This window comes from Leptodactylus fuscus, chromosome 4 (genome assembly GCF_031893055.1).
Source record: "Leptodactylus fuscus isolate aLepFus1 chromosome 4, aLepFus1.hap2, whole genome shotgun sequence".
Lineage (NCBI taxonomy): Eukaryota > Metazoa > Chordata > Amphibia > Anura > Leptodactylidae > Leptodactylus > Leptodactylus fuscus.
In genome coordinates, this window is record NC_134268.1 from 49,958,639 (window position 1) to 49,979,271 (window position 20,633).

General features: G+C 42.9%; 1 protein-coding gene across 1 annotated transcript in view; it reads right to left on the bottom strand.

Moving 5' to 3' along the window:
- CPA6 (carboxypeptidase A6) overlaps positions 1–20,633 on the bottom strand; it is a 133,511-nt gene that overhangs the window by 44,207 nt on the left and 68,671 nt on the right. Inside the window, exon 2 of the mRNA XM_075270442.1 lies at positions 8,120–8,195. Coding sequence (XP_075126543.1) covers positions 8,120–8,195 — 76 coding nt within the window. The remainder of the gene's footprint in view (positions 1–8,119; positions 8,196–20,633) is intronic.

The window sequence follows — 20,633 nt, forward strand, 5'->3', positions numbered from 1 at the left end:
CCTGCAGATCAGCGGTACAGAGACAGGGTGGTTAAAGGTTATAACATGTTGGGAGCCATGCTGCTCACGCACTATACCATGTGCAGTACATATACCTACTGCTACAGCCTGTATGGCAAGTGAACAGCATGGCTCCTAGAAATGTTACTATTACCCGTAGCTGAAGTGTCCTGGAAAAAGCTGATCTGCAGAGGTCCAGGCTGTTGTATCATCGCATATGTAATATTGATGGCCTATCCTAAGGACAGACCATCAATATTAGAAACATGGCTAAATCCTTTAAAGGGGTTGTTCAGGAATTGGAGCGACCCATGTGCTGGGAGGGAGGTGTAAAATAAAAAACAAATAAATAAAAAAAGAATACTCACCTGTCCCCGGTGCTCCGTTGTCCGCCGGTAGTGTCTATTCGGTTTCGTGCCGGAGCCTCCATGCTGGGAGTCCTGCACCTCATGTGATCGCTGAGACCAATTAGGTACAGGATTTCCAGAAATGAAGCCATGAGACCAAACACAGGCGGGGACAACAGGGTGCGGGGACAACAGGGTGCGGGGGACAACAGGGTGCGGGGGACAGGTGAGTAGGCTTTTTAAAAAAAATTAAAAAAAATTTTTACACCTCCCTGGTGGCCACCACAGCGATCACTCCAGTTTATAGACAACCTGTTTTAAGGGGTTGTCTGGGACAAATATTTTATGGCCACTTCACTGGTCCCCCGTAATGTTTTCCAGAAGCCGTTTTGTTCCAGCTCCTGGAAAAAGAAGCGTGGTGCTTATTCTTCAGGTCGTTTCGCCTCACGATTCGGCCTGAAGACACTCCCTCCTCCCATTTATTGTGCCTAATCTGGAGCAGAGTGCGTGACTGGATACCGATGCAGTGCACCGGCATTCAGTCAAGGCTACCTGTTTTTTGGTCCGGAACCTGAGGCGGTCTCCGCCTCAGGTTCCGGAGCATAAAACCCTGTGTGAACTTAGACTTATACCTATAGGGAAACTGCAGGTGTTTCTGCAGATATAAGTGACATGCTGCGATTTCCAAAACCGCAACAGTTTTGGAAATTGCAGTGTGTCTGCCATGTGTGTTTTTCTGCAATGTGTGGATGGGATTGCACTCACTATATACCTACACACTCAGGCCTGGTTCACATCTGCGTTCAGTAATCCATTCGGGGAGTCCGCATGGGGACCCTCCCAAACAGACTACCGAACGCATTAGCAAGTGGTATGCAGTGAAAGCACACATAGACTATAATGGGGTCCATGTGCTTTCTGTGCAGTGTCCGCAAAGAACATGCGGACAGAAAAGTACTTCACAATCTACTTTCCTGTCCACATGACTCATGCGAACACCGCGTGGAAAGCACACGAACCCTATTATAGCCTATGGGGTCCGCATACTTTCACTGCACACTGCTTGCTAATGCGTTTGATAATCCGTTCGGGGGGGGGGGGGTTCCCATGCAGACTCCCCAAACAGATCACTGAACGCAGATGTGAACCAGGCCTTATACATATACCATATATACTCACACATATACAATACTATAGCACATATAAATTTATATACATTCATATACCATATATAAGTCATATATACTTGTATGAATACTATATATACACACACATATATACATACACATTATAGCATACTGTATATACTCACACATACCTGTATACAAACATACAGTACTCACACAGTATACAGGACACATACTTTACACAAATGTACACATGCATACATATTAAACATACAGATTTTACAAAAAGAGTTTACTCACCTATTCCAGCAGTAGTAAACTCAACAGACGACTCCTGTCTTCCCCACAAGCTGCGATGTAAGAGCATTCAGTGTGAGGAGGTGGGGGGAGGGGGAGGAAGTGCGTGCGGGCAGCAGGGACGAGACCTCACAGGAGAGCAGCAAAGCAGCTGCAGGTAAGTGAAGGGAGAGGCCCTTAGCTGAGGCTGAAGCTGCACATGCTATACAGCTTCAGCATCAGCTAATAGGGGCCCCTGTGTGTGGAGACAGATGCATTGGCCAGGAACCCGGTTGGGGGCCCCTGGCCATCCCGATCGGGCCCCGACCAATGCATCTGCATTGTTAAAATGAAAACTTTAAGTCAGGGCCCACCGGGGGATTCCCCGGTGCTCCGGCGGGCCAGTCCGACCCTGAGCGTAGGACGGGTCTTTAGCTTCCTATATACAGGCCATCTGCACACACTGACTTGCTGGCTATTGACGTTGTCCCTGCTAAGCAGCTCTTCTTCTACTATTATATTACTGACCTCTGACCTCTGGCTTTCACTACTGACTATTCTTTTGGACTTCAATTTGGCACTGCATTGCTCGACTGTTACTGGACCCTTGGTTAGCTGACCTCCCTTTGCTGTTGATTGTCTTGTCTGCGGTCTGTGTTGTCACATACAGTGGGGCAAAAAAGTATTTAGTCAGTCACCAATAGTGCAAGTTCCACCACTTAAAAAGATGAGAGGCGTCTGTAATTTACATCATAGGTAGACCTCAACTATGAGAGACAAAATGAGAAAACAAATCCAGAAAATCACATTGTCTGATTTTGTAAGAATTTATTTGCAAATTATGGTGGAAAATAAGTATTTGGTCACCTACAAACAATCAAGATTTCTGGCTCTCACAGACCTGTAACTTCTTCTTTAAGAGTCTCCTCTTTCCTCCACTCATTACCTGTAGTAATGGAACCTGTTTAAACTTGTTATCAGTATAAAAAGACACCTGTGCACACCCTCAAACAGTCAGACTCCAAACCCCACTATGATGAAGACCAAAGAGCTGTCAAAGAACACCAGAAACAAAATTGTAGCCCTGCACAAGGCTGGGAAGACTGAATCTGCAACAGGCAACCAGCTTGGATTGAAGAAATCAACTGTGGAAGCAGTAATTATAAAATGGAAGACATACAAGACCACTGATAATCTCCCTCGATCTGGGGCTCCACGCAAAATCTCACCCCGTGGGGTCAAAATGATCACAAGAACGAAGAGCAAAAATCCCAGAACCACGCGGGGGGACCTAGTGAATGAACTGCAGAGAGCTGGGACCAATGTTACAAAGCCTACCATCACTAACACACTACGCCGCCAGGGACTCAGATCCTGCAGTGCCAGACGTGTCCCACTGCTTAAGCCAGTACATGTCCGGGCCCGTCTGAAGTTTGATAGAGAGCATTTGAATGATCCAGAAGAGTATTGGGAGAATGTCCTATGGTCTGATGAAACCAAACTGGAACTGTTTGGTAGAAACACAACTTTTCGTGTTTGGAGGAAAAAGAATACTGAGTTGCATCCATCAAACACCATACCTAATGTAAAGCATGGGGGTGGAAACATCATGCTTTGGGCCTGTTTCTCTGCAAAGGGGCCAGGACGACTGATCCGGGTACATGAAAGAATGAATGGGGTCATGTATCGTGAGATTTTTAGTGCAAACCTCCATCCATCAGCAAGGGCATTGAAGATGAAACGTGGCTGGGTCTTTCAACATGACAATGATCCAAAGCACACCACCAGGGCAACGAAAGAGTGGCTTTGTAAGAAGCATTTCAAGGTCCTGGAGTGGCCTAGCCAGTCTCCAGATCTCAACCCTATAGAAAACCTTTGGAGGGAGTTGAAAGTCCGTGTTGCCAAGCGACAGCCCCAAAACATCACTGCTCTAGAGGAGATCTGCATGGAGGAATGGGCCAACATACCAACAACAGTGTGTGCCAACCTTGTGAAGACTTACAGAAAACGTTTGACCTCTGTCATTGCCAACAAAGGATATATAACAAAGTATTGAGATGACATTTTGTTACTGACCAAATACTTATTTTCCACCATAATTTGCAAATAAATTCTTACAAAATCAGACAATGTGATTTTCTGGATTTGTTTTCTCATTTTGTCTCTCATAGTTGAGGTCTACCTATGATGTCAATTACAGACGCCGCTCATCTTTTTAAGTGGTGGAACTTGCACTATTGGTGACTGACTAAATACTTTTTTGCCCCACTGTATATAGGTAGGGCCCGTCGCCCAGTTGCTGCCTATTGCCTAGGATAGGACCGGCAAGCAGGAAGGGACAGTGGGGGGGGATTTCAGCTTAGGGCTCACTGTCTATTGTGCCCCTCCCCCCAGGGTTAACCAGCAGCTACTGGGAAATTGCTGCTCCTATTGCAATTCCCTTACAGCTTGGTTCCAGATAAGGAAAAGAGATGGGACAAAGATGACTGTAAGGTGTCTTGAGTTGCTGAGTGTTATTAGTGTGTAGATTTCTAAGTAAGTGTATACTGAGAAGGATAAAAAAAAATCCTGATAGTAAAGGAAATAAGGTTGTGATTGAAAATTAGTAATGAAGAGTTAATAAAGTCAGAGGGGCCTGGGTGGTAAGGGGGCCCACTGTCCACCAAAGCAAGTTTCCCAATGCATACTAGTTTGCATTTAAAGGACTTAGCTAGTGACTAGTGCTGGTCTATTAAACCATTACGCATAGTACATGTCTTCATCTAGGTGTCCTAATTATTTCATACGACTATGCCTGGCATACTTAGCACCGGCCTAAGATCGTGGAACAAGTCATTTTGCTCATGAAGACTTAGTCAGAGGTGACTACAGCTGTAATAATCCTAGTATGATTCTTAGTCATGTTCTGTGATAATCGCAGTGGTGTCACTGACCCCATACTGAGCATTTTATCTTGATTTTTTTACTCTGCAGATCTGACTTTAGTAAAGGTCATGCACCTGCACTTGTATAATAATAAGAAAAATGAATATGTTCTCTTTTATGTATATTTGACTATGTAAGCTTGTTCCTCGTTTACAGTGACATTATCCAATGCAAATGAGCCAAGTGTTCGTACCGATAGTCTTTCTGATGGCTACAATTCTATATTTGACCATCATTGATGTTGTAAATGGAAGCAGATTTATTAAATCTTGGATAAACAATGTGCATTGCTCCTTACTTGGTCACCGAGCCCTAGCAAGGGCTTCACATAGGCCACACAATATTAAGATTGCAAATGTGCTGCCAGTTGTGGCTAGTGGTAGTTAATGTAGTCATGGAGAAACCCAACAGGTTTGGATTTCTGCCGACTTTAGAATCACAGTGTGAAGGTTACAATCATGAATGTATGAAAAACATTGTTATCCTTAAAAGCTGAATGCTAGATATAGTTGCTTATGCTTGAAACTGGTATAATGTTATACAATAAGATGGCACCTGCATCTAGGATGGGTGCAAGAAAAACAAAGTAGCTGGCTATATATGGACCTGCTTAAACTTTTTCTGTTTGATTGAGATGTACCATACCAATCAGGAATGGATATGAAAACTTATGTTGCTGTTATCTCTCTTCCTTTCTCTGCTACTATTTAACCCCACGTTGTTTTAATAAAAGTGTGTCAGTATTTCGTCCTTGGTTGAGAGAGGAACTAATACCAACATTGTGTGTCTGGTGTAATTTCCTTACTGCTGGCACTCAGCCTAATTAATTAGGACGATGACAGTTACCCAGGATTATTGGTCAATTAGTCATAAACACGACTTTGACCTTATCAACAGTACTTAGGGAATTGACACTCAATCACATTTACTATCATAAAGTGCAATTTAGTGGTGTGACATTAAGATCTTATGACATGCTTCTAAAATCTCTGTATAGCCCTATCCCTATTACACCACTCAAATGCTAAAATAAATCTCATCACTGTTAGTAAGCATTACATATTTGTCCAACCCTACCTTAGCATGTTTTCCCATAAAGCCAATGAGTGTTTGCCTTGCATGTTACTTGTATTTCCAACCTGTTGGTGCTGAGTTGTGCTTCATTCACCCCTATCTTCTTCTCCCATAACTTCTGGTTCCATCCATTTACCTCTCTTTTGAGTGACAATGACATTTCACTATCTACTGTTGGTGTTTCATGGGTAATTTTTGAAAAAAAATGGACCCTATGTGTAAAGTCAAACATAAAGTTGGATGGAGGATTAATAGTGGTCATAGACTGGCATTGTAGAAAAAACAAAAATGTGTGTTGCTGCTACCATATTAATGCATCCTCCAGTGATAGAAACATATATAAGCAGAAGCTGACTGCACGGAGTATCTCCCGGGCTGTTTAACGGGGTACAAGATGCAGAGAAAAAAAGCGTTCACTCCAGCATGTCCAAAATAGAATAAAATTTAACTTTTACTCAAAAGGTTAAAAACATGTACAAAAACATGGATCCAAACATGAATAAAACAACAAAGATACATCTTTACGCATTTCAGGACTGGCATTGACTGGGTCATCAACTTCAATGTGGATTCGTGGGAACCTGCAGGTTCCTCCAAGGAGACTTTGGGGTTCCTTCAGATAAAATCCATTATTTTGAATAAAGGGCAGGGTGACTTGACAATGGTGTATTTTGGTAGTTGTGCCAGGCTGGATCTTTAATCACTATTTCCATAAATCCCATAGAGATGACTGGGACCTGTGGAATACAGTGCACACCAGTTGTGCTATAGTATTTCCATAGCTCCCGTTCACCTCTACAGGAGTTATGAAAAAACCTTAGAATAGCACTGCTCACCTGTTTCTGCTAGTCCAGGTCTAGTGGTCAGTGGCCAGTTATTCCCATCTGGGCCATGATTTACATGGATAGAACAACCCTTTAAGTCCAGTTTATGAGAGCAGGCAGTAATTCCTGTGCTCACCATCCTGCAGGTTTCCAATACATAGAAAATGTGGACGCTGTAGTCATTCCACAGTCTATTTTACCCGTCCAGATCCATACAAGACGGATCCATAACACTGCTATGCATTAAGCAATGCAAAGTGTACAAACTGAGTCATATGTTTTGTGAGCTGTATTTGTAACTATTTGATATTAAATGGCCTTGGCAGCTCACCTACACAGGTCAGGCACCTTTTTACCATCGCTGCTCTGCAGTCTAATCCTTCCCTTTGCACAAATGTAAGGGCTAAGAACAGAGAACAGCACATCTAATCGCATGCCTGGTTAATGTAAGCCCCAGGTCCCCAGGCAATCTATTAAATTACTTGTTTGAGCCTGTTAGATACATTGAAAAACAAGTATAGTGCTGCAGGCCAGCACGGTGTATTCATTCTCTTTATGTAGAAAAATAACCAAATAATAGAATGTAGGTTTTATTACAAGGACCACATCATCTGAATTGTAACTTCATGTAGCATTGTCACTTCTAATCTTTCTTTTCTGGGAATTACAGAGTTAAATAATTAATATGACCTATAAATTGTCGAAGAAAATCCCTATAGATATCACTGTACAAGACAGGACTGGTTCAGTGTCATCTTTAATGACGGGCAGCTATGTATCAAATCTCGTTATTTGGAGAATTATCACAAATGGTCTCAAAAACGGATGACAGTCAGATAAGATGAGAAGAGACTAATGCAGTGATGATCGGTTAATAATTTATATAAGTATCACCCAACCACTGACTCTTCTTGTATGTGACTCCTGCTGTATATGCTATTATATATTAGTTGCATTAGTTAGATGTGGTCATGCTAGGATTATCAGAGATTATCAGCTTTTAATAGATAAGCAAATCGGCCTGCAAGTGCATTAGAGGCGGAGCCTGATTTACCAGATTTGACTTCAGGCAGCCCTGATGCAGGCAAAGGCTGAAAACGTCAATCATGACTGAAGGGGGGGAACATTGGGCACCAATTTCAGAGGAGAGATGGAGCATTTTCAATTGGCTGTAGTCAGGCCTGGAAAATCAGGCCCACCCCTAATGCACTTGTAGCCCAATATACAAATCTATAAAAAGATGAAGATCTCTGTATTGCTTCTTTGGTTGGTATATTTCAGCAAACATTTGTAATGCACTTTTATGACCGGGGGGCATCAAAGCACGAGTGTTAGTAGGGGAGTTGATGGCTACTCAGGCAGTACAGGCGCTCATCCCCTACACCCACAAGGGTTTGGGAGGCATTTTGGAGCGGACAGGCTCCCTTTAAGGCTCTTGATCAACTACGAAGTTGGGAAAAGAGATCCTATACTGTAGGTGAAGCAGAGAATGTGCCAGTGTGCGGTGTAATTATATGACAGTGCAGGGGAGGAGGTGACTGCTTACCTGCAGCTGACTGCACATATTCCTCACTTCATTCACTTCTTCATCGCTCCGAGGAATGATTCTTATAACTTTGTCTCTGTCATAGATTAAACAAAAGCAGCATGAGAAATAAAATGTGACATGGAAGATCTCATATGAGCAGCAGCGTGGGCCCTGCAGTGATAACATCCCGCACACCTCTCTTATGTATTTTAGCTGATTCTGTAGGAAACACGCTGAAGGTAAAGGCACAGAAAGTAATAAGTATTGTCACAAAAGTAAAGGAGAGCAGACACTGAGGGCTAATGGCATCTGGTAGGCGGGGGCCCTGTTACAGATTTTGCTTTTGGGTCCAGGAGCTTCTAGACGACTTATATTAGTCAATAGATGTGTCTATAAATAAGCTGTCACTTGGAAAGCAAAAGAGCTGAGTTACCGATTGTAAGGCAGCTCTAGTGTAGGTGGACCCCTGCTGGTACACGGATTGGGAACATGGATATAAAGAAATGACATTAAAGGACTTCTCGATTATATAGCACCAATGTCACATACACATTTTCACCTTACTGAGGCTATGACTGTGATACTCAATAGGTCAGCAATGCATGAGTTAATAATATATAAGAATCCTTTTCTCACATCTTATCTTCCATCAGCTCCAGCTTTGTCTCATTCCACCTGCAGTCACAATGAGTCTTGCCATGGAGCTGGCGGTGATACTGAGCAGTGCATGCACAAAATAATGTCCTGGCTTTAGTGCTAAGTAAACCTATATGTAACCTGGCTACTAATATTACTAGCTCTTACTGTTCTTTTATGGGGTTATGAGGACTTATTAGAGGGGCTCTATCATTAGATTTTCCGGTTTTTAGATGAACATATGCCTGAATAGCCTTTAAAAAGGCTATTCAGGTGCTGATAATCGTTTTTAATCCCCCCCCCTCGTTTTTCTGAATTGCCATTAAAACGTATATTCAAATCAGTCCTACCGTAGCTTGTCCACGCCCTTCTCTCTTCTTTGACTTCCTCCTACTTGCGATTCACCGCCTCCAGCTCGGCGGTTTCGATCAAAAGCTCGCGCATGTGCAGCTCTAGCACCATTTTCCTGTAGAGAACATCACGACCAGACTGCGCATGCACAGCATGGGAACTGAACGGTTCTCTACACAAAAATGGTGCGGGAGTGTGTGCGAAACCGCTGAGCTGGAGGCAGTGAATTGCAAGGGGAAGGAAGTCAAAGAAGAGAGGGAGGCGTGAAAAAGCTATGACGCGCGCGCGCGGGGGGGTGCACGGAACACCCTCCGTGCACAGTAGGACTGATTTGCATATATGTTTTAACAGTAATTAAGAAAAACGGGTGGGGGGTGTTAAAAAACGATTAGCAGCACCTGAATAGCCTTCTTAAAGGCTATTCGGGCATATGTTTGGCTCAAATCACTAAAGACTAATGATAGAGCCCCTTTAATTGATGACCTCCATGAGCGCCGCTTACACATCATAGGCCGTGTGACTTCACGTTCATAGATCACATGGCCTGATCAAAGCTCAGTCCCATTCAAGTAAATGAATTGAGCTGCAATACCACGCACAGCTGCTATATGAATCTAAGTTTGCTGTGAAGAGGCCGCAGCATTCACATCCAAACACAACATCCTCTGCAAACAGCCGGTCGGCTAATGCTTGGGTCATCTGACAAGTCCATAAGCTGTTCAATCTGTAAGACTTACTTGTCCCCAGTACATCATCATTACTGAAGAACAGCTCATCTGAGTACCCTCTTCAAGTATCGACTGGTGTACTACATACCCAGCCCTGCTACATCTATGGGGCCAACCATCATGTTAACATTTGTTCCCAGAAACATCTTTATCTGACTTCCATTACCAACTTCTGGGACTGCCTACCGTCGGTTCTGTTTAGTCTCATTACACTCATTCTGTGTGAAAACCACCAGACTAGTGACTCAGGCTGGATTCACATCAGTGATCGAACTCCGTTCATGAATTCCATCCCCAAATCCACTTGAAAAATCTGAATCCCACATTTTTTGGGTGGAAACCCAGCAGACCCATTATAGTATATGGGGTCTGTGGCCTTTTAAGCGGTTTAGGTTTCCGTTTTTCGGGTCCCCAAGAGGACCTGAAGAACAGAAAGTCAAACCTAGGGTCATTAAGATGATGCAGGCTTAGAACGAGAGACAATTGTCAATGAACCATGTTTGCCAATCCTACCAGAATCCCGGAGAAACCTTCCAAACTCCCTGAAGACCAGACAGATCTCTTGAACCACCAAGATAGCAGTCACTTTATAGGTGATGGGCACTTTGTCTGTCAGTGACAAAAAGGGCAGCACATTTAGTGCCCAAATGGGTCTGGTGATACCACAAAGTAAATGGCATTCTCCCAGGTGAAAGGTAGAAATGTTGGCCAGTATGCAGTAAACATGTCTACTGGCACCCATGTGAATTGACTGATGCAAATGGAATGAGTCCTTGGCCAGCCAAGTAGCCCGAATCTAAAATATTTTTGGTCTGGAGGGGAAGACTTATAGGTTATTATGCAGCGTGACTGTTTTTTCTCTGAGTATTGCAGATATTGTACTTTTATGCTTTTTATATGGATTATAGTGACATTCAGCTTCTTTATAAATATGTATTCAGTACAAGATGAAAAAGTTATCTGATTAAAAATAGTTGCCAAGGTCCTTTTTCCTACATATTCAAGTGTAAATAAAATGTAAAAGACAGTCTGGGAGACTGCAACAAAGCAGAAATATTATCGAGATGAAATGGATTTATTCGATGCCTTTTAAATGCTAAAATCTGTTATTTATTCACCCCAAATCCTGCAAGGATCCTTAACTACTACAACCTAAAGGGAACCTGTCATCAGGTTTGGGGCATCTGATCTATGAGCGTGCCCTTATGGAGCTGAAGCTATACATATCAGTCCCTGTCGTCCCTCTGTTTTTTGAGTTTAATATCGGAGTTTAATATCACATCTGTGGATGAGAAGAGGAAACTCTACATCCTACTAGGAGAAGAGGAGACCACTGTGGAGATTGCTGCCCAATACGTGTCCAGCTGCCACCAAACAAGAGAAAGATGAGACCGCAAAGACTATTAACCCCCCCCACCCAAAGACCTTTAAACCAACCAACCATCACCCACCCACTCTACGCCCACCCATACCCACACATCCCAAACAAGAACAACAAGACCCCATGGAAGCTTGTACCCCCAAACCACACACCCCACGCCCACTCCCACCCCCAACCATTCTATGCTTTGGCAATACCAAATGTTTTAATGTTTTTCTTCGGTTATGCTAATAAAGCCCCTTTGCATCTTAAATCTTGTATATATTTTAGCCAGCCAGCTCTGGGCGCCATTGCAGTGTGCTATTGCAGCCAAAAACGTACAAGTCACTAGACTGTGCACACCAAGGAGAACGTCATATGCAGTAGAGATGAGCGAACACTGTTCAGATCAGCCGTTCCGAACAGCACGCTCCCATAGAAATTAATGGAAGCACCTGGCACGGCGAACGGCCGCCGGCAAAGTGTACGTGCCAGGTGCTTCCATTCATTTCTATGGGAGCATGCTGTTCGGAACGGCTGATCCGAACAGTGTTCGCTCATCTCTAATATGCAGTACTATGCGAAGGTTTTATGTAGGTGTAGAAAAAAAAAATGCTGCTAAATTAGAATTCCTCCAAAAATAGAAGTTTTAATAGATTATTGTTGACAATTAACAAAGTTAAGTGAAAGTACTAATGAGAAATCACATCAATATTTGGTGCGTCCGCCTTTGGAGGAGGAATCCTGGAAGTGATGATATGGTCCTCACAAAGGATCTCAACATCCTCCAGTCTGTCTGGGATGACATGAAGACACAGCAGGATTGGAGCAAGCATTCATCCAAAGAAAATCTGTGCTTAGTCCTCCAAGATGTTTGGAACAACCTCCTTCTCCGAGTTCCTTCAAAGTGCAAGTGTATCTAGAAGAATGGATACAGTTTGGAAGGCAAAGGGGTAAAAGTCACACCGAATATTGATGTGATTCAGATTTCTCTTTTGTTCAGTCACTTTGCAAAATTGATAAAAATAAAATATTTATTAACCCTTCTATTTCTGAAAGGATTTACTTTGCAGTGTTTTTTTTTTTTTTACTCAAAACGTTAGCACAGTCCTGCATATATAGTATATATTTCTCTTTCCTTAGAACCGAATGCCTTTTCTTCTAAGCACCTTTAGAATTCTTTCTCCCTTCCTTGCGATTTTGTACTTGGCACCTGCTGACTTCTGCATTCCACGTCTCTTAACTCTTGCCAAGGCACATGGTGCCACAACAGGAGGTGATCCTAGCAGTGAAATATAGAACAAGACTCTTACTGATTGCTACCATTTAATGCCTAATATTAGGGGATTCAGGCGTTCAGTACAATACCGATACTTTCCAGATATGTCTAGTTTAATAATTTTATATTGTCAATTTAAAAACAGCAAACTGTGAAGGAAGGAAACGGTCAGAGGTTTAGCACTGTTCTGTATAACAGATGGTTACAACAACAAATATTGGCTCAGAGAATGTGCCAGTTGGACCTCTCTGCATGGTAAGGAGGATTATAGTATGTAAATCAGCTTTCCAAAGAGTATTTTGACCAGGTTTATAAGGGGAGCTGTGTAGGCCTGTATGATGTCATCTGTAGGATCCAATCACATTCACTATTACTTAAGTAAACAGTATAATACAGATTGCTTTTCAGAAAGCTACGCCCTTAGACTGGATGAAGACTTTAGATGGCTTGTATGGCTAATCTATCTTGGTGGAGCTATCTTTCTATTTGCTGGATCGGTTCTTTCCTCTTCCCCTTGCTGTTAGGGTTCCCTAGGGCTCGGTCCTAGGTCCTCTACTCTTCTCCCTCTACACAAACTATCAGCAGATTTGGCTTTTGGTGCCAACTTTCTGCCAATGACACCCAACTTTCTACCTCCTACCGTAACATCACTGCTACACATTACTACAGAACACCAGTGGCTGTCTTTGTCCTATCTATAATATCAGGTCTTCCCTCTATCTGAAACTTAATCTTTCAAAAACTTCTATCACCTACTAACCAACCTAACCCTGATATTTCCATTCTGTCCATGGTCTTACCATAACTCAGTTACTCTATATGGTTAATCACTCATGTCATCTTAAAACATCTCCAGAATCCACTCTTTTGTTACCATGGAAACATCAGAAACCCTTTCTGTTGCCCTGATTCACTCTTAACATGACTACTGTAACTCCTTACTAATCGGTCTTCCCCTTACTAAACTCTCCCCTCTACAATCTATTCTGAATGCAGCGGCCAGGCTCATCTATCAGTGCAAAAACTGCTCCAATGCATCCAGTCAGCGCCAGCCACTACACTGGTTCTTTATACACAATAGAATATACATTAAAATATCATCCTCCCACAAGGCTCTCCATAGTGCTTTACTTCCCTACATCTCCTTTCTCGTCTCTGTCCACCAGCCCACCCATGTTCCTACTCCAATCTTCAAGCCTTCTCCCGAGTTGCACCAGTTCTCTAGAATGCGCTAACATCCGATCTCCACAGTTTCAAGCAGCACCTTATTCCAAACTAACCCCCCCACATTATCCCACAGAACATGAGATCTTCATATAAGTGTAAGCCTAAATACCCAAAGACTTGTAGGTAGGGTTGAGCTGATCTTGAGATTTCAAGATCGATTTTAAAATCTGATTTCCGATCATTTTCCAGCCGATCTTGATCCCTATCTTGATCGTGAAATTTGCTCGATCGCCGATCTGAATCCGATCTTTTCCGATCCTGATCTTCAACCCTAGTCAATGCTTTTCTATGGGAAAAGTCACTTTTAGGGTTGAGCCGATCTTGAGATAACCTCCGATCTCGATCCCACTGGAAAAGATCGGGTCGGAATTCCGATCTCGATCGTGAAATTTACTCGATCGCCGATCGGAATCCGATCTTTTCCGATCCCGATCACTCAACCCTACTTGTAGGTCAATGTTTTAACCATAGACATTACAATATATATATATAGACTTGTGACATGACACAGAGAGGCATATGAAGGGGTTTGTCACATAAAGGAATACCTACTGTATGTCAACTCATCTTTATTAGAACTATTAGAGTATGTTCACACATGGCATTGTTTAATCAAATCTGTCGTCAGAATATGAGTTATTATCCTATTTAAGATCAAGTTATAATTTCCCCGTTGCTTTTTCCCGCGCTCTAAGCAATGATTGATGGTTTCTGTGAATACAGTCTGCTTTATTTTTAACACAAAATATGTCAGACATGTTTGTCACCATTTTGATACCAGGGAGATAAGCATGTCTGCTATGCCATGTGTTACACCTAATGTGATATGCAGAAAGCACAATTGTGATATTGTTATCAAAAATTGTATCAAATGCACAACATTTTATAAAATCCATTGACCAACACATCTGGATGGAGGGTTGTTAAGATAAAAAAAGGTTACTACCAGTGGTGTAACTACCGCCATAGCAGCAGAGGCAGCTGCCACAGGGCCCGGGACATTAGGGGCCCAGTGGCAGTCGCTACCGCTGCTATCATTATACTCGGGGGTCTTTTCGGACCCCCGAGTATAATGATTGGCTGACCGAGAGAGGTAAGAAACATAAAAACCACTGTTACTTACCTCTCCACGATCCTGCCAGGCCTCCTTCCTGACGTCCTTTCTGACGTCTCTGACGTCTCATGTGACATCCGACTTCATAGAAGAAGGACGGCAGCAGAGAAGACCGTATAGGAGCTGGGGACAGGTAAGTAACAGTGTTGATTTTATTCCCCCGTGTCTCCGATTATTATACTCTGGGGTCTGAAAAGATCCCAGAGTATAATAATTGTTTATGGGTGTCCACTATGGGCTATAATACTGTGTGCAGGGGCAACTATGGGACATAACACTGTGTGCAGGGGCCACTATGGGCCATAATACTGTGTGCAGGGGCCACTATGGGGGATAATACTGTGTGCAGGGGCCATTATGGGGGATAATACTGTGTGCAGGGGCCACTATGGGGGATAATACTGTGTGCAGGGCCACAATGGGCCATAATAGTGTGTGCAGGGGCCACTATGGGGGATAATACTGTGTGCAGGGGCCACTATGGGGGATAATACTATGTGCAGGGGCCACTATGGGGGATAATAGAATGTGCAGGAATGTGTAGGAGGGGGTCGGTCGAGGTCTTCGGTGTCGGTCGGGGGGGAAGGGTCATGTCAAAAGTTCGCCATGGGGCCCTGCCATTCCTAGTTACACCACTGGTTACTACTGTTAGAGTCAAATCCTCCATCTTTGTATTTCGTCAGTCATCTTGTAACCTTTCACACATAAACTGTATAAGTAAGTCGCAGCTGGCTATTTGTATATCTCTTATCTTCATGGTATATGGAGGTCACTGAGACTCATTTAGCACCAACATGACATCTTATCTCTGTTTCCATGATATATACATATAGACATAGTGTAAGCTGTTAGTTCACACATAAGTATTTTTGAAACTTTCTTTGTTTAAGGACAAAGTACAAAGTCCATTAAGCAATAATGAGATGCAAAATACATGAGGCCTCAGCCAATAGTCATGTGCCAGGTTTATCTTATAACCAATCATTTTATGCCAACCATGTTAGAATAGTCCAACCTGCTCTTGTCTGTATTGTATTTAAACCACCTTTGTGCACCATTAAATTAGAACTCACTTGATACACCATCAGCTGTGTGTGTGACTTCTCCAGACCTGATAATGGGCGTAATTACTTCAGGCTTGATATTTAATTTGGAACTCAGCAACATACTCTATTATGGGGACCCCTTGATGTCCCTAACAGAACCTGACGCCCATCGTGGGGCATCGATAGTCGTTTAATGTGCAGCCGATAGTGTACTGATCCACTCGCCAACGGATTTGGAGATGGGCCCGGAGGACCTCAGATGAATAAAACGGCGCTGTAACGGTAAGTCCTTTTCTTGCCAAATAACTAATCTGAGTTCCTACGTGTCCCGGATCCTGTGTGTCGGTGAGTGAGGATTAGTGCTGCATATGTTATAACAATCGATGCCATATTATATAGTGTGCAAGAACCTGAATAGTATGTTGTCTGTAGTGGGGTGGGAAATGTTCTACCTCATTCTTTGTCTACTGTCCATGCTGTCATTTGGTTGCTACATCTGTTATAGAGTGTAAAAAGCGGCACAGAAGAGAGAGTTATTCTTCATCCTTAATCCCTAGAGTAGAAGTACTGAGTGATTGAAAAGTCCTTGTTTTGGACACTAAGGACTGAGTAGAATCTGAGTAAGTACATGCAATGATTCAGGGGTGTTCGATAGAGGGACACAGACAAAGTGGAGTCTGTGGAAACCAAAGGAGGGTTTTGCCCTGAGCACTAAGCCAGAACATGCACATTAGAGATTAGTTCAATGAAAACAGAGTGACTGTTTGGGAGGTCCCACTAGGTGAGTCAAAAGTGACCCTCTATTGTCTTAATTGCCCTAGAGGAGTGGGACGTTCACGGCTGACTGGCCATCAGCTATTATGGGGGAGGGACCCTCTGAGGTAGGGTACCCCCATATGAACTAATAGGAATGGGAGAGAGAGAAGAAGATGCCGCTCAAGGAAAAAAAAAAATTTTTTTAAAAGAGCAGGAGTTACCAATGGAGAATAGACAGGACAGATACAGGGATACAGGGAAACCAGGAAGTGTTTTAATTGTGGAAACCAGGGACACTTGGCTAGAGATTGCTGGTGTCCTAAGCGAAGGACAAAGGCTTTGAGTGTAAGGAAATGTATAGTGAGCATCCATTGACAGTCCAGCTAAAGGGTTAATGTGCTCGGCACTTAGCATTGTGTTGTTAGTTTGTTGGTTAGTGGAAAGTGGAAACATGATATGTTTTGTAGTGAGGATACTGCAGGTTAAGTGTAGGTATGTGTATACACATATGAGTGTATATAGGCTTGGGGGTGGATGTTAAGGAATTTCTAGAATGTCTAAAGTGTCCTTTTATTCAGGAAAGGTTTCCCATTTTGAGAATGCTCCCCTCATGGTAATGTTTTTAAAAATTGGATAAATGGCATAAATATGAGATCAACATTATTATGTTTATTTTATAGTAATATGCAAATTGGTAAGAAGATGAAGGCAACTATTTACATGTTTTGGTTTGTTTTCTCCTCAATATTTAGCTGTGCGGGAATTATAACTAACTCTGTGCCTATTTGTAGGAATAAGCCGTCCCGAGACGATAAGTGATATCACGGTACAAAATATATGAATATTTTTTATTTTAGTTCAGACAAGTTCTTTTTGATTTAATTGACATTAGTTTTGTTTTGTCTGGAGCTCCAGTGTGACGTTGCATGTTTGTATGGAAGGTTCAGAACAGTGAATGGGCCCATATGTGTGTCAGTTATATGTGCATGTTACATGTGTGTGCCATGTGTACATGTTCTGTTTGTTCATGTCTGTGTTGTTACATTTTCAGTCTCCACAGCAAGCAGATAAAGATATTGAATGCTGATAACCACAGAGGGTGGTGACAAATAGATATGAGAGGGAGGCATAAAAGTTCTTTCCATTGTTGAATACATATATGTGTGTTCTGGTGTAAATGAGATGTACTTGATATACCATGTACATATATTATGTACTCAGTGTTTATTGGTGCGTATGTGTATCAATTATATCACATGGGCTTTACACTTGTAACATAAATATTTGTTATGGGTTTATACTATAAATCCAAGAATGTTAACAATTGGGATTTATTGTGTGAAAAAGTTATTCAGATGTTCCTTCTGATGTACACGCAGGTAAAGATAAATTGCAGTTCTACAAAGTTAAAGTGGTGTTTCTGGGACATTGTTTGCTACAAGGTGCTACATAGCTGACTAAGTAGATCAGAAGTCACTCACATATCTGCTCTGTAATGGCTGATATATTTTGAGTATTTACTTACCTCAATGAATTTCTGGAGTGTTTAGAAGTTTTAGAGAACTGAATTTACTTGGGATTGTATAAATAAGTCTGCTGGGATATGTAGTACTACAGCTATGACAAATGTGGGGAGAGCCAGCGCAGCTGCTTCCATGATAAGACACGGTTTACAAGGGGTGATAAATCTTGCATTGGAAACAAAGATGACAATGGCTGGACATCTCAGGCTGTGGTGTGTCTTATCTATGTCTTCTAATGTAAGCTTTGCATTCTGTGCTGCACTACAAGTCCCTTCTAACCTGTTAACAATAGTTCCAGGGGAGGAGTAAGGAGAGTCAGATAACTTAAAATTAATTTTACTTTTGCTGATTTGGTTATGTAAATGATGAATCTATTGTTAACACTGATGAGAGTTCTTTTATTTTAGATGATTCTCGATTTGGGAATGATGGTGGATTCTGCACCAGATATGTCATGGTCACTGAATGTGAGGTAAACCAAGGGTAAAACCAAGCACAAGTAGAACCATTATGGAACTGTATGGGTCTCAGCTCATGAAGCTGAACTAGAAGCCATCACTGAGACAGGGTACAATGTCTGAGGGTAGGTGTTTGATATAGTGGGACTATGGTCCAATCTGGAGAGCGAGAGCTTTCTGTAGGGTTAATGTTAAGCCTAAAAGGATTTCCAGGCTATTCAGGTAGTGATGGACCCTGCTGCTGCCCCCACACAGGTGGGTATAGTCAGAAGTGAAGGCACACATCAAGGCTGATATGAAAGAAAGTAGATGTAACTTGTGGGCAGACACTGCCACTAACCCAGCTGCAGAGGCCTAGGGGATATGCTTTACTGATAATTGGTCATTATACTAGGCCCAAACCCGTTTTAGTTCTCTTTTCAGGTTTTACAACACTGAGGCACCAAAAATGGTCCAGGACTACAGTAAAAGAGGATGTACAAGTCCTGATCTCCGGTGGTAAGAGAATATATTTACTGAGTGCATTGTCCCCACTGATGGCATAAAGCAGTGTTTAGAAGTAGCCATGTGTGACCTGGTAAGCAGAGGATGGGCGGCTGCAGGATTTAGCATCACTACAGACACTGCATGGCATGTGTTAAATGCAAAGTAGGCCAAAAAGTGAAAAGTTTCTCAGAGCCAGGCCCAGAGCCTTTGTACCTGTTCCAGAGATTGCAGGTTAACTATATGCAGTTACTAAAGGTGAGACGGTATAAGTATGTGCTTGTGTGTATAGTTATCTATCTTCAGAAAAGTCTGAGGCATATCTGGTGAAGAAAGCCATCTGCAGATAGACAGCTACTGAAGAAGTAGTGTGTCACTTGTATTGGTATTTTCTGTAAGGTACCCTCCTAAGAGAAGAATTGGCTTTAGCCCATGTCAAACTTTCTTTGGGGGTTGTATTCTTGGCAATGTGGTATGGTGTACTGACTGACTATGTGATGTCTTGGCAAAAACATTTGACTAATGTATAGTTTTAAGTTTTCTCCTCCCTCTCAGATTTTAAGTTAGTGGGCGGGACCTATTCATTTGAGCCAAGAGATTGATGGTGATAAAGAGACACGTGAGAAAAACCTTGGAGACAAGATTTGATGGTCCCTTCCAAATGCTGATGATAACCAGTACTTCTGTGAAATTTGAAGGAGAGCCTAATTGTATCCATGCTTCATATTGCAAGAAAGTATCTACCGTATTTTCCGGACTATAAGGCGCACATAAAAACCTACGATTTCCTCAGAAATCGTAAGTGCGGCTTATAGTCCGGTGCGGCTTATATATGGATGGAAGCGGCGGCAAAGACTGCGTGCCGCTTCCATACATACATAAAAGGCACCGTAAGGGTGCATTCACACTATGGAACGCCGGTGTGTATCACAGCCGTACACGCCGGCGTGACAGCAGGGCTGCCGGACACTTCCTATTCATTTCTATGGGAGCAGGCATGCGAGCGCTCCCCATAGAAATGAATGGACAGACACTTCCTATTCATTTCTATGGGAGCAGGCATGCGAGCGCTCCCTATAGAAATGAATGGAAAAAAGCAGTCCATTCATTTCTATGGGGAGCGCTTTCATGCCGGCTCCCATAGAAATGAATGGGAAGTGTCCGGCAGCTCTGCTGTCATGCCGGCCTGAAATAGAACGTGAAACTTACCCAGCGGTGCAGGGCGGACGGGCGGGCATTCAGGCCTCCTCTGCCTCCGATGTTCCTTCCTTCTTCTCCGGCGCTCGCTGATAATGGCCGGGGCGCATGCGCAATATCATAATGCTTCTACTGCGCATGTGCCCTGGCCATTATCAGCTTGCGAGCGCCGGAGGAGGACGGAACATCGGAGGAAGAGGAGGCCTGAATGCCCGCCCACCCTGCACCGCTCGGTAAGTTTCACATTCTGTTTCAGGCTTTTATTTTAAAACGGGGGGGGGGGGGTAGTTTAATCTAATGTTTACGGTTGGGCTCTATCAGCATGATTTTGCTGATAGAGCCCCTCCTCGCCTGCCGAGCGCTTCCAATAGAAG